Source organism: Equus przewalskii, chromosome 4 (genome assembly GCF_037783145.1).
Source record: "Equus przewalskii isolate Varuska chromosome 4, EquPr2, whole genome shotgun sequence".
NCBI classification, from domain to species: Eukaryota; Metazoa; Chordata; class Mammalia; order Perissodactyla; family Equidae; genus Equus; species Equus przewalskii.
In genome coordinates, this window is record NC_091834.1 from 39,081,754 (window position 1) to 39,096,488 (window position 14,735).

The window sequence follows — 14,735 nt, forward strand, 5'->3', positions numbered from 1 at the left end:
TTTTATGCAAATTTGAAATTTGGAAGAAATGGTATAAAGATAGTTTTGATGAAAATTCAGCTCACTTTGTTGAACTTGAAAATTGGTATTCTTTGGAGTACACTGACTTGAGTTAAAGATGTAGGTGTGCATACATGAAGAATTGTGGGACTTGAAGTTTTGCAGCTTCTGTGAAAACGTAGATGAAGATGATGAGCCTGGGGAGCGCACTAACTCCCCGCCCTCAAAGCAGCTTAATCCATGGAAATTGTACAGCAAAATCTGATGTGTGTGTACGTTCCCACGTGTGTATGCTTGTGTGTGTGTGTGCACGCACTTCTTTTAGACACATGGTGCAATACCTCCCTAACAGAAGAAGAAATGAACATAGTCAAGTAAAGGAGAGTGTCACTGATGAAGGGCTTTCCTATAGCTTCTTCAGGGCCTAATGCCTTGGGTTGATGGCATTTTTGATTCAAATATGATTATCCTGTCAAGATTTTAGAATTTAATTATGGCAAACTCATTCCACTAATTTTATTTTATTCTAATTTCCCCTTTCTTTCTTCCTTCCTTCTTTCCTCCTTTCTTCCTTCCCTTGCTCCCTTCTTTTTTTTTTATTTGCAAAATCTTGCCCATGAAGGCATTCTGGAGGTGGGCAAAGCATAGTCTAAAGATTAAGTATGATTAAAGTAGTTAAGAAAGACAGTGTGAAGATAGCAAAGATAAAACATGTCACCACTCAATTTGGTAATTTCTATCCAATTATTACTGACACATTTAATCCAGAAGTTGTTTGGGAACCCAAGTTATCTAAGTAATTATTTTGGTACTCTATTTGTTACTCAAATGTAAATACAGTCACTAAGTGAAACTTTAAAGTAAATTTACCCAAAAAATGTAGAGAACATATGCATTGCAAAAATGATTATTGAATATATTTATGCAGATAAACACACATTGTACTATGTGTTATTGAGGCATACATGAAAAGCATAGGACAATCAGAAATTTCTGGACTGCTGTAAAGTACTTATCTGTTATTTAAACATTAAGATGTTAACTTGCTTTCCATCCTTTTAAAAGTCTATACCAAATATGTAGATAAGTTAGACTTGAATGTAAAGGGAAGAAAAATTTTATCTCAAATTCTTCTTAGTACTTTGCCAGTAATTTGAGTAAAGAAGTTTAAAAGACAACGTCTACCATTATAATAAAAAATATTTATTATAAAAATTATCACATTTCTTTGTACATAGCTTGGAGATAAAAACACAATTTATACATTAATAATTTAAATGTGCCTGAACATTCAGTATCTGTCCACTAGAATCCTAAAGCTCTTCACAGATTTTGCAAATACCAATGTAGACGGTTTCTATTTTACAGAACTCCATTTACATAGCTGATGTTATTGAGATACCAACTTTTCTTTTTCTCTAGTGTTTTAAAGATAGTTCACAGTGTTTGGGTTAATTAATCAACTGCTTTAAATCTTTGGTAAATACAAGTATTTACACGCAAAAAAGTTTAAATTTGAGTAAAAACTGAAAAGTCAAATAACCTATTGCAAATAGTTTTGTGTAATCAATTAATGGATGAGCCAGAGTCCCACCATCAAGAAAAGTCACTGTCTAGGACTTCTGAAATCCACAACAAGCAATTTGAGGCTTCTCTGGCCACTACCAGAAGCATCACAACACCAGGCCGTGATAAAATTAAACACAAACGTTAAATTCAATATATAGACAGGACTGATTATCCTACAATGCAGACAATTCTAATTTTTTCTGTACTCCCGTCTAATTATTAATTTGAAATAGATGAGTTCATTATCTCACAAAAGCCTATTATCTTGCAAGAGCGAGAGAGTCATTCAAAGAAGACATACTGTTTTGAAAGACACCAATTCATCCTCTTGCCAATAATTTATCCATGAAAATATGGATCATTTCTTGAAGTAATTTGTGGGGAATATAGCAAGATGCCTGCCTTCTGCTTCTCTCCCTCTCTTCTTCCTTCTTCTTTCATTCCTTCCGCTTTCCTTCTTTTGTTTTCCCATTCCTTCTCTAAGAGTAATGTGCTAGACTGGCCTGTCAACCTGCATATTATTCCTCAACTTCCCAAAAGTTGCATAGACATTACAGCTTTCATTCATCAGCTCTCAATCTCAATGATTCACAAATGAAAGCATCCTGGCATGAAACCTCTTGCTCCCAGGCTGTTTTTCAAAAATACTCCAAGAAGTATTTAAATTCTAATGTTCTTCAGCCATTTGATAATTAGGAATTTTCTTTACAGACATGTTAATGCTGGAGTGTAGCAAATATAATTAAATATATAAAAACACATCTTTTTAAGCCTAGAAAATGGATGCCTTTAGATTACCACCACTGTAAGGTAGAGAAAGGTCCTTTCTACTGAGTTAGGTTTTAAATGCATGATTTCTTTTCCTAACATTGGTTTTTCCAATTTATAGACAAAACAAGGTGAGAGATATTTTTTCTATCATTTTGGCAATTCCTCTCTCCCTACAACCACAGCTTTCTGAATTCAGTGCATATTTTAAAATTCACCAAGACTAGGCACCTGGCAATCAGTGTTCACGTATCATGTGAAGTGTGAACAGGAAAAGCAGCATAATAAAGGCACTTTATTTATCAGAAGAGGCTTTCTTCTGAGTTTTTACATAGGCCCAATGCCTTGGCTGCAACTTCGAATAAAACGTTTTGACTCCTTCCTCCTCATTCAAACGGAATGTTCCTTTAATCACCAGCTTTTCCTCCCTAAAGTGCACAGATATATACAGGATGTACATTTCTAACCATATAGTGCAAACCAAGTCCCCATCCTTTGACTGTCGGAAAATACAGCTATACTGACACTTGATATTCAATAAATATCAGTATCTTATGATACCAACCAGAGGCCTAAAATATCAGTCTATTGAAACTGCTACTGTACATCTTCATTTCACTCCTTTTCTCATTCTTTTTGATAAACAAATGGAAAACAGGCTTATTTCTTCTTCAGGATTTGATATAAACTTGAGTTATTCTAAGTTAAAGAATAAAGAGGCAGCCATCTGTAAATCCCGCAATATGCTCTCCTGGGTCATAGAAACGAGCTGTTCCTCTTCTCATCAATGTACTGATCAAGGAGATTTTGCTGCTGTTTGTTTTCGAGGAGACAAAAGTACACACGCAAACATTCAGGAAGCAGCACTGGCATGGACCCACTTTGATCCCTTAAAGTGTCCAGTGTGCCCCTCTTTACATGGCCACTTTTTCCTTCGCCAGGTTCCTTGGTTCCTTGCTTGGGACACACCAGTCGTCAGCCTCACTACTCATCTGATAATGTTTGAAGGCTGATTTGTTAAAGACTGGGAGTTTTTCCACAGACTCAGAAGACAAAGCCTGAAAGAAGAGGAAGAGAAAAAAAATCAAACCAAAGAAATTATTCATGGCATAATTTGTACTTGAAGTGATTACTCAAAATAAACTCAGAGGTTAAGCATTCAAACATTCAAATATATTCTTTTAATTGATTTAGTAATAAGAGCACATCAGAGCCCAAAACATGCTAGGCATTGTGTAAAAGAAAACTAAAAAATAAATATTATCTCCACCCTATAGGGGTTGAAATAGTACACACAGGATTCTAAATTAGGGGACAGAATTTGCATTCAACATTTGCACATGTCCCTTGTTTGGATATTGCTGATACGATGGAGTTGAATAGCAGAGCTGTTCTTTGTATCTTTGCTAAAGAGAGAATCCTAATCTGATACTATTAATGTATTAAAATCTGATATTATAAATCTATAATCTATCAATATTTCTCAATACTTTGAAGACTTTTGCTTATTTAAGAATCGAATACATTAACTATTTCAGATGGTCAAAGGCCATTTGGCAAATTCCTTTGCACAAAATGGGAGTCTAGAAGCTTAATGTTCTAGTTCCTAATATCTGTAAATATATTTTCAGTCAAAATAGTTGACAAATGAATAACAGAATCAGGACAGTGACCTTAACAAATAAACTGAGGCTGTACCAGAAATAAAAAAAAAGGTAAAACATGCACCAAATTTTAAAGTTGAAACAGGAAATTCTAAATGGGTTTCCTTTCCCCGGATTTCTAAAAAGGTCAGCTTAAGGTCTTGAGTATCTTGATAGCAGTTATTTTTCTAGGCTAGAATATTATTAGCATATATTCCCCACAAGTTTAAATAAAACAAAAGTACAGCTATTCTCACAGATGCCAAAAGCAGTTGCCTTAAAAAATTCACTGGAGGGCTGGCCCCGTGGCCGAGTGGTTAAGTTCGCGCGCTCCGCTGCAGGCGGCCCAGTGTTTCGTTGGTTCGAATCCTGGGCGCGGACATGACACTGCTCATCAAGCCACGCTGGGGCAGCGTCCCACATACCACAACTAGAAGGACCCACAATGAAGAATATACAACTATGTACCGGGGGGGCTTTGAGGAGAAAAAGGAAAAAAGAAAATCTTAAAAAAATATATATAAAAAAAAAAAATTCACTGGAGCTTCTCCTGACTCAGAAACTAATATGCTTCTTGAGAAACAGTTTTGCCACTGGAGGCAGGTAGCCTTGCACCACTTCCTTTCTGGTAAGTTACCATATTAAATATTAAATTGTATATCTACGCACACCATCAGAAAACAGACTGACTTGTGTTCATTATTTGCATTAACTCAGTTTGGGGTATTCGCTGTGGACCATAGAACTCAGGGCTGTAAGAGAAGCAATCTTTCCAGAAATAGGGTTTTTTCTATTGAATTTAAAGGTTACCTTTAAGTAGATGATAGCATCTGTTCCATATCCCGACAAAGAGTAGAGATTCAGATCTCCTTGAAAGTACTTGGCATAGAGACGAGAAATTGGCAAGCCATAACCAAAACCAGCCTAGAGGGGAAAGACCAGTTATTGGTAAAGAGGTGGACACGATCGTTGGAATACAAAATATAGGAAGGAGTTATTATTTTCCCTGATACTGATGTCCTAGAACCTAGATAAATATTTTCTGCTTCCATTCAGAGACTCTGTAGAATTGTTTCACCATTTTTAGCTTGCTTTATCGTTCTTTCTCACAGCCTCCATGCCCAATTTAACTAAATTGATTAACTTGCCTAAATACTTTCTTGTAATCTTTCCTCTACATTTAGAACTAGGCGGCTGGGATGAATTTAGCTATATAATTGGTCTTACCAAAGGAGCATTCCGGGAATTATCCATCACAGGCGTTGGTGCCGTGGAGTATGTGTAACTAAAGAGGCGGTCAATGATCCTCAGGGGAACACCACCTCCTCTGTCTGAAATCTTAAACAAAAAAACAAGTCATTAGAGCTACATATTAAAAACAACGTGAATTTGTCTACATAAAAATGTCTTTCCTTCATTTAAAAGTCACCCGGTATACATGACTTTTGATCTTCTGCTCAAAGCAGAGAGCTTTACTATTACTGACTCTTTTTTAATTCTCTCAAGAAAGACTCGAAAGAAAAACAGAGAATGGTTACCTTAATTGTAAGATCTTCGTTTCCCAAGACAACAATCACCTCAATTGGTGTCAGGGAAGGCCAATTTTCCTGGTGTTCAACTGTTGCCCTCATTGCATTCTAAAGAAAACAAAACCATAGGAATTCAATGGCGGAAGGCGGAGGGACAATAAATAACTGTTTTTTATGTTTAAAATCAAAGCAGCATGGAGGGCAATTCAACGTTCCTATTTTTTCAAGTTCGTAGTAAAACAGCTCTGCAAATAGCCATTTATGAATGCGTCATCCAGGATGTATAATGAAAAATATTCATTTACCATGTAATATAGCTCCTGGGAGTAATGTCTAATGGGAAAACAATTCTGCTGGCTGTCAAGTTCTTATTTGTAAGCTTAATTTAAATGTAGAAATTGGTCGTTATAGTCCATTTCCTGGCTCTCTCTTTTCTGTCCTTCTATTACATTTTACATCCAAGCACTAAAGACTATTACATAACAAATGAACAGTGAATCATTGAACCAATTTATTGGCTTTTATAAAATTTGCGGGAAAAGGCTGTTACTATTTAAAAGGATAGCAAATAATTCTAAATTAAATTTCAATTTGCATTTTATTATCATCTTAGCTTTTACCAATGATGGCAAAATAACTCCATGAGTTGGACTATTCAATTAAAAAATAAATCAAATCCACAAAAAAGTATCGTTTGTTCTTTAACAGAGAAGAAAATTCAAACACGTTTTCAGACAACTTGATGAATCTCATACAAAGTTTTGGTTTATTTCACCCATTTTCCTCTCTAACCTTCTTCTGGTAGGTTATCTGCTTTCTGGTTTCTGTATAATATTAAGTACTAATCATTAGCTGAAGTGAAATAAAACAGATCAGACGTTTTTGGTACAATCAATACCTCTTTGCACTAACATTAGAATATGTTAGGAAACAGTAAGTTTTGAGAAAGTTTTATCAGAATTAGAGGTAGATTTCACTTTTTTTACACTTCTCCTCTCCAGTCCAGGAGACTCTTGGGAAGCATCATAAAGTTTCAGGTGTTTTTCTATCTTTTGGTGTAAGTGCAGAGTTTTAGTTTGGTCTGAGAGTCCAGGACAGGGTTTCATTCTTAGCACCCATGTACCCCAGATCAGTAACATCCACATCCTCTAAGAGCTTGTTAGAAATGCAAATTCTCAGACCTAGAGTATCAAAGTCTCTGGGGCAGAGCCTAAGAATCTGCATTTTAACATGCCTTCCAGGTGATTCTAATGCACACTGAAGTTTGAGAAGCACTGCCCTACAGTCTTGCTACAGAAAAGTGTGGCCTGTGGTCCAGTAGCATCACCTTTTGGCTTATTAGAAATTCAAAATCTCAAGCCCTACTCCTGAACTACTGAATCAGAATTTGCATTTTAACAAAACCCCCAGCTGATTCATATGCACATTAAAGCAGATCATTGAAGGAACCTACAGTCCTCCAAGTATATTATAGACTCAGGTTAGGGCCCTGCCACCTACAGTAATTCTGGACTTGAACCTCTGGATTTGGAGTTGGATCTGCCTGTGGGGGTGGAGGTAACAACGCCTCATGGCCTGAAGCATCCATCCCGTGACCTTCCTTAACGAATGCATGAATGACTAGTGCTTTGTTGCACACTTGAAAAATAATGGGAACAGGGAACACCGAGACATCATGAATCGTACTGTGCATTCTCAAATTTGTGTTGATGCTACAAAGAACTGCATGTACCCTTTCAAACATTAACTGTAGCTTCTTTCTGTTAGAAGCACAGAAGTGTGCTTGGGAGAAGATAGTAAGGCTCCTGTTCAGTGGGAAATAATGAAGGAAAATAAAAGTAACCAAGGAACATTTTTTAAAAAAACTAAATTGCAACTATTTTGCAGTGTCATACCTTGAACAGTTCAAAGAGCATATGATGAAGGTGAGAGGGGACGTACACAATGTGAATTGGTTGGCCTGGAAATTTCCCTAGAACAAATTAAACCCACTTAGAATTGGTAAACAAACATATCATTAAAATAAACTTCCATATCTATTTGATTAACATTTTTGACTTAAACAGTACTGGAATACCCCTCATCCTCCTCGCTCCAAAATTCTACCCTAGAATCTACCTCTTAAAGAGTGAACGCAACTGGCTGATTTTCAGAATGCTACTACCATTGCTACCTAGTGCTCTGTGATTAATTTTTGCATTTCTCTACAAATGTACAAACTCAAATGAAGTGGCCAACAAGAGTGCTCTAAACTAGATTAGATGGGCTATTTGTTTCTATTTCCAAAACTTTTGTACTGGACAACTTCAGAGTTAAAATTATATGCATTTTAAGAAGGAAGAAAAAATAAATATAGTGTTTATAGTGTAACATCAAAATTAATGCTAGCTATAACTTTCATATTTTTAATGTATGGGGAAAATACATCTAATTATTCTTGATTTCTATGACCCAAACATTATAGGCTAAACATGCTTAAATTTCACCAAACGGCTAAAGAAAACAGAAACAAAAACCTCATAATACTGTTTGAAAAGAAAAATAAAAGTATTATTCTTTTGTGTCCCAGGCGTTGGCCAAGTTTGAATCAGAGAACACAAGGTCTGGCACAATTCCCTCTTTATTTTATCAGAGTTCAAGCAGTCTATCTACAAGTATTATGCAACCACGCTGTTATTGCTTAGAGATGTTTTTCAATCTTTATTTGTACTTCTATTTTAGTTTAACAATTAATTATATTTGCATCTTCCCAATCCATGAGTTAGGCTACTCTCAACTTGAGCAACTTAATTTTAACTTTCATCACCAACAAACATTATTCCTGAATAACTATTACTTGGAATAGATGTTTACTTTGAATTGAAAGGAGAATGTTATTCCAATTGAAGTACACTGTCTGGCTTTGAGACGCAACTGTGGGAGAAGATAAAAATAGTGCCTTGCATTCATCATATAATCACTTCAGTCCATGTGGGAAGACTTCATCTTTTCATACACCCTAGAGTTGAAGCTATTGAAGTACGCTCTGCTTTCAGAACAGTGGTACATACTGACAGTATAATTTTTAAAAACTTTTGGTAAGAACATTTAACATGAAATCTATCCTCTTAAATACTTAAGTGTACAATATAGTATTGTTAACTATAGGCATGATGGTGTACAGCAGATCTCTAGAACTTATTCACCGTGAATAACTGAAATTTTACACTCATTGAATAGCAACTCCTCATTTTCCCCTCCCCCTAGGCTCTGGCAACCACCATTCGACTCTATGCTTCTATGAGTCTATTTTAGATACCTCATAGAAGAGGAATCACACAATATTTGTCCTTCTGTGACTGGTTTACGTCTTACAGTATAATTTAAGGTATTTTTCTTTCCAGGTCTTATGAGTGACCTCTTAAGGCGGAGAGCTCCACTACCAAGTGGTTTCTCCTGCTTCTGGCCTCCCTATCCCCTATATTCTGTAGTAAGCAAACTTTCTTTCATTTAAGATATTGGAACTTAGGTGCTCCACTAAATCCCAAATTATTTGTTTAAACCATTCTTCTTTATGAATCGTCATTAGCAACTAAATATGCTCAATTGGAACTTTCCAGTTGAGATAAAGAGAACTTTGGCTTCAAAAAGAAATTGTGTGCAAGTTCAGAAGGGAAAAAAGGAACACAAAAGGTGCTTTGTATTTACAAGAAGCAATCATACTGTGAGAACACTGAATTTTCCATAGATTAAAACATATTAATTTATAGCTTACCATTCACTTGAGTGAGCTTTAATTCTGGAGATGTTAAATAATACTGATCACAAAGCATCTTTGAACACTCAAAGGCATCTGGAATAGAAAATTTTTTTAATAATGATGAAATGAATTTATGCCAAGTAAAATTTTCAAGTGATCTTCAGTGTGTATACTACCCTTAATCTAAAATATTCATTAGAGTACAGGTTTATGAATATGAAAAAAAGCTTTTAAAATATTTTATTGAAGAAAAAGTTAAGACAGTGTTTAAGTTATAGCTGTAGCAATGGAAATATGCACACTTCAGAGATCAAATACAATATATAAGAATACAGCACATTAGCCGTTGATGTTTGGATTTTTTCTTTAATATTATAAATGAACGCTTAAACCGCTGACTCTCAAAAGCAAAGGACCTTCATGACACTATTTATAAAAATATAAATGGAACACTCTGAATACAAATTCATTCACAAAGTCACCCCAACTATAGATATATCAATCATATAGTGTATATTTTCAATAAGGCAAATGCAGAAATCTAAAAATTACCTTGGACCACTGCTGACACGTCACAGTTTGGATCAATGCTTCCAATGTGGGTTGGGTTTCCTGTCTGTGAGTCACTAAATATAAGAACTGTTGAAAAATAAAAAGAAAAAATACTGTTATAGAAATCACAATAAGAAAGAACGTGACCCACCGAACAGCGAAACATCTAGTTTGAGTATGGCTTATATTCTACACTCGTGTCTGGATAACACGACCATGATGAGCTAACTTACTGTGCTGGTTCATCAGCATCCGAGTAGAAATACGGTTCATGTAAAATCGATCCAAGAAATACTGAAGATTTTGATTGGTGACTGGGTCAACTGTACAGCCATCTTTATACTCTATGATTCCTTGCGCCATTGTAGGAACTACATTATGGTGTCTGTTTCGAACTTTGATGAGAGTATCTACAAAACTAATCCAAAATATGTTTACAGTTAGTGAAAGTTCAAGTAAGTTTCATTCACATACATTCCTTAGATTACTTCAAAGAAGGCCAAAGCTTTTTCTAAGTATCCATTTAAACAAATCAAATGATAAAATGTTTGGATGAAGCCTTATTAAGGCTCTCATCAGTCTCTTTGACTATAGTAGAAGAGATCATTTCATAAACAGATTTATTTTCCTTTTAGCTTACATGTTAAAATACCAGCTCTATGACTGGTGTATTCATTCTAGGTGTTCAATAAGCCTTCTCTTTAAAAAAATAGTAATTAAAAATAATTAAAATTGAAAATGACTCTAGAATGCCATGGTGAAAAAAACTTTCCAAATTTCTTGTCAGATTCAGGAAATATTCTTATTTCTTATTCTTACAGACAGAAACTGTCAGTTACTCTGAAAGGAAATGTTTAGTCTCCAATGCATTAATATGAGGTAATAGTAAATCCTCCTACAAATCTAATCACTGGACCAAATTTACAGTAAAGATAGATTTCCTTAAAAAAAAAGTCCTCTACCCTTGTTCCTACTCAGCATCATTTTTCAATGCCATAATTGATTATCACCTTTAAGAAAGCAACAAGACAGAACTTGTCATTTCTAAGGGGGTAGTTATTTATTATTCAGGGTTGGAAGCTCCTTTAATTTAGGTCTAAAAAATATCTTAGGAGTATGTCTGGAAATAGCCAAAGTTTTAGACACTCAGTCTAATTCACAGAACTTACTCTGACAATGCTTTCTGGTCCTCTGGGCTTTTCTCATGGAATTCCACCAAATCCATCAGGCTCTGGATATACCTGCAAAGCAATAGGTGTGCTTTAAGTTTGAAAATTAAATAGTCAGATCCAAGTGGCTGAAAACAGACTGCCTTTTTAAAATGATTTGAAAAGATAAAGCATTATGTTTAAAATGACAAATTTCCTCCAAGACATTTGGAAAACAATATATCTAAAAAAAAGGAAAGATGCAACTTTAACCCTCAACTTTCTAACTTAAAATTTATGTTTAACTATTCCAGAGCAATATTCAGTTTTATTTGGCAAATGTTTTCATTTTTTATAGCAAAAGTATTTAGAAATTTTTAAGAAAGATTTCATATTTCTTTCTACTTCATTCATTCATGTGTGGGTAGAAGTCTCGAAAGCAGCAGTAAAGACTATGGATTGAATGTGTGTTTCAGATTGTCATTGTTTAATGGGTATGGAATGCATATATTTCTTGAATCAATGAACAAAACGCTGTATAGTCAGCAGATTAGGGTGAGGCTCTGGTGCATATCTGCTGCAGTGCATATCCTGGCTCTATTCTCTGAAAATCTGCTCTTGTGGGTCATCTACCCTCTCTAAGCTTCAGCACCCTTATTTGTTAAATGAGATGATAAAACTGAAACTGAGTGCTGGCTGTGTGCCAGGTACTGTTCTAAGTGCTTTTTTTACCTCTTACTTCAGTCACTTACACTCAAATATCCCTTGGAGGCATATACTTTATTCCCCTCAATAAGAGAAGGGGGAATTGAGGCATAGAGAATTGAAGACACTTGCCAAGGATTCCACAGCTAGGAAAAGGCAGAGGCAGGATTTGAACCCACAGCCTGCTCTGTTAATTTGCTTGTTAGTAACACAAATTAGGGCCTCTCTAAATAGTACTCATTTGTATTGATTTCTAGGGTAGGATTCCTTTTGAAATATGAAACTGTCTTTTATTATTTAAAATACAAAACTAAAATTGCAAGTGTCAATTATTTCTCATATTTCCTCTAGAAGTAAAAATTGTATTGTGAAAGTATGTACTTTTTCAGAGTAAAAAATGTCTGTTTATAGCCTTATAACTGCCCTTATGATGACTTACTCTAAGTTAATAAAACATTCTTTACATCTTTCAAAAGCATTTACTGTTCAGACCACCTGTTTTCCAATTATGTTAATATATTATAAGAATTCATACTCAGATAACTGTCTTGAAACTAGAGACTGGTTTAGAACGCTTCACCACTTACCAGCTTTTAACTAATTGCACTGAAGATGTATTCACTAATGGATCAGGGAGAATATCAATTTCCTTCAGGATATTGGCTAGCCTCACAGGCAATTCTTGTCGCAAAAATGCAAAAGAAGTTTTTTCACATGCGTTTTCGGAACCTGTGATAAATAACATTTATTTAGTTTTTGGAAAAAAAGTATGTCTAAATGATATTTGAATAGAATTACTCATCCAATACTGAACACATGCACATACATTATAAAATTACATTTCACCATCAGTTGGATTACTGCTTATAGATAATTCAGGACTAAGTATTTTCGTCTTCATTGTCTCTTTCTTTCTTTTTTCTTTTAAAGTGACCAATATGAGAATTCTTATTTTCTCTTTTTGAAAAGGATTCACTTCCAAGAAGTCAGAATATCCTACAGCTCTCAGTACTTATAAGAGAGTGCAGAATTCAGTCAACACCACAATGTCAATGAGATAATATCGTTCACAGAGTTCTAGATCTGAAATTGGAGGGGGCATAAGCGAGTGGGATGGGAGCCATGATGTTTCTAGACTAGTGATAAATTACATCACATTTAAATCCTTCAAATTTTCTTTATAAGATTACTACAGAAAGTTTGTAAATATTTTCAGCAGTAATGCAAACATATGGAAAACTATAATGGTAAAGAAACAAAGAAATTTGTTAGGAATGCAGAGATGTACCCTGTGGACGGGTGGAGAGTGGCTAAGGGATAAAACCTTAATTAATTTGAGGCTACTTTATAGCACTAGGAATTTTCTTCAAGGAGTATTATGCCATGAAGGAGGGGACAAAGTTTCTAGTTCATTGTTAAATGGTGACTGAAGGCAAAAAGTATTTTGACCGCATGCTTTGGACAGAAAGAGGAGGAAAGGTGAGCTCAAACCATCCAGCCTCAGCGAGGCTGTAAGTGGCCTTGATCTGTTGGCAAAAACTGTCAGAAAGAAGGCAGATCCAGGAAAAGGCAAGGTGCGCTGGCCTCGAGGCCCCAGGGTTCAGCACGAAAGCGGATCTCAGTTGTCTTAAGCCAAGAGCCCAGGCCTCCCTGCACTGGGGCACAAAGTTATGCCAACTCCCCAGCCCCAAACCCCTCACCCCGCCCGGCCCTACGTCCCCGCTCACCGAAGTCCAGCAGCTGCTTCATGGACAGCGGGGACGGGCTGTAGCGCGAGAAATGCTCGACCTCGCGGGGGACCAGACCGGCGCCGCTCAGCGAGCCGGCGCCGCGCATCACGAAGCGGGCCGCCTTCATCTCGATGCCCACGTCTCTGGCAGGGGCTGCGTCTGACTTGAGGGGAGAAAGCCGCGGGGAGCAGAACCTGGGATCGACGAGAGGCGGAGCGCACAGATGTGCTGGCGGGCTCGAGCACCCTGCCCTGCGCTGAGCTTCGGGGGGCCTTCGGGGCGGAGGAGCCCGGCAGTGAGTCGCAGGGGCAGTGAATGGCTCTAGAATCAAATTCGCGTCTTGCCACCACCGGCCGCCTCCCGCGGCTTTATTTGTTTCCCCGCACCTCCCCCCCGCCCCCCCCCCCCCCCCCCCCCCCCCCCCCGGCCAACTCCAGCGGGGAGGAGTCAGTGGGACGTACAGTCCCGTCCTGAACTTGGGGCCGCGCCAATCAGCTCAGATAAAGAACTGTGGGCCCCTCCCCCGGCCGCGGGCCCCGCGGTGAGGCTTGGCACCAGTGCCCGAGACTGTGAGGTACGGTAAGGAGGTAGGAGGAAGCCAAAGCGGACATCTAGAGGTACGTGGGCTCAAGACCAGCCATTTGGGACAGGGCCCGGTATCGCGTGGGCTGGGGTCCCGCCCAGACTCGTCCTTGTTTACGAGTACAGGCTGTTTCAATGTCACGCATTCCCGGCCAGAAACTATTTCCAAGAATCGGGGCTCCGGGATGTAATTGGTCCTTGCTCAGAGCGGGGCTTTTACAGTAACCAATAAGTGCGTCCAAAAGTATGGGTTTCTCTCCCATTGGACAACGAAAGGAGTAAATCGCCCAAAGAGCTCTTCCAGCATTTTCTCCAGGAGAGAACACCACATGTCAGGAACTAGAAGTTCCTTTTGCTGAGACTTGAGGTACTGCCCAAAATACATTTACCTTTTCTTGTGGTGATAAAAGGCCATCAATTTGTTTCTCTCCAGTAATGTGAATGTGTATTCTCTCCATTAGGTTTAACTCTGTTAATTAAAAATGAAATTTAAAAGGGATCCATTTGTCAGTTTGACTCCCCTTTTTCTCCCTTCAAGTAATTTGCTCACTCTGTTCCCTTTGTACAAAATGTCCTTAATCCAAAGCTTTGCCTAAGACATTCAGTTCTCCCCGTAAATGTCGGGCACAAACTGTGCTGTGGGAGATCTTTCCTGACTGCCTCTGCCTTCTCCTCCTTCCAAGTATGGCTTTTGACACTATGACGTTACAGTGTATTGTAGTTCTTTATGTTCTTATATTGTCCCTCTCTGAGCCCCCTCCTCTGAAAAA

The 14,735-nt window shown here is 37.4% G+C and overlaps 1 protein-coding gene across 1 annotated transcript; it reads right to left on the minus strand.

Annotated features, from left to right (window-relative positions):
- Positions 1-1,182: 1,182 nt before the first annotated feature.
- PDK4 (pyruvate dehydrogenase kinase 4) lies at positions 1,183-13,847 on the minus strand. Its single transcript, XM_008526347.2, has 11 exons — positions 13,381-13,847; positions 12,241-12,382; positions 10,970-11,041; positions 10,034-10,218; positions 9,801-9,887; positions 9,264-9,341; positions 7,405-7,481; positions 5,519-5,617; positions 5,208-5,318; positions 4,791-4,904; positions 1,183-3,395 (listed from the first exon to the last, which is right to left on the minus strand). The coding sequence occupies exons 1-11, from the start codon at positions 13,508-13,510 to the stop codon at positions 3,252-3,254; spliced, it is 1,239 nt and encodes a 412-aa protein (XP_008524569.1). The 5' UTR covers positions 13,511-13,847; the 3' UTR covers positions 1,183-3,251.
- Positions 13,848-14,735: the final 888 nt, after the last annotated feature.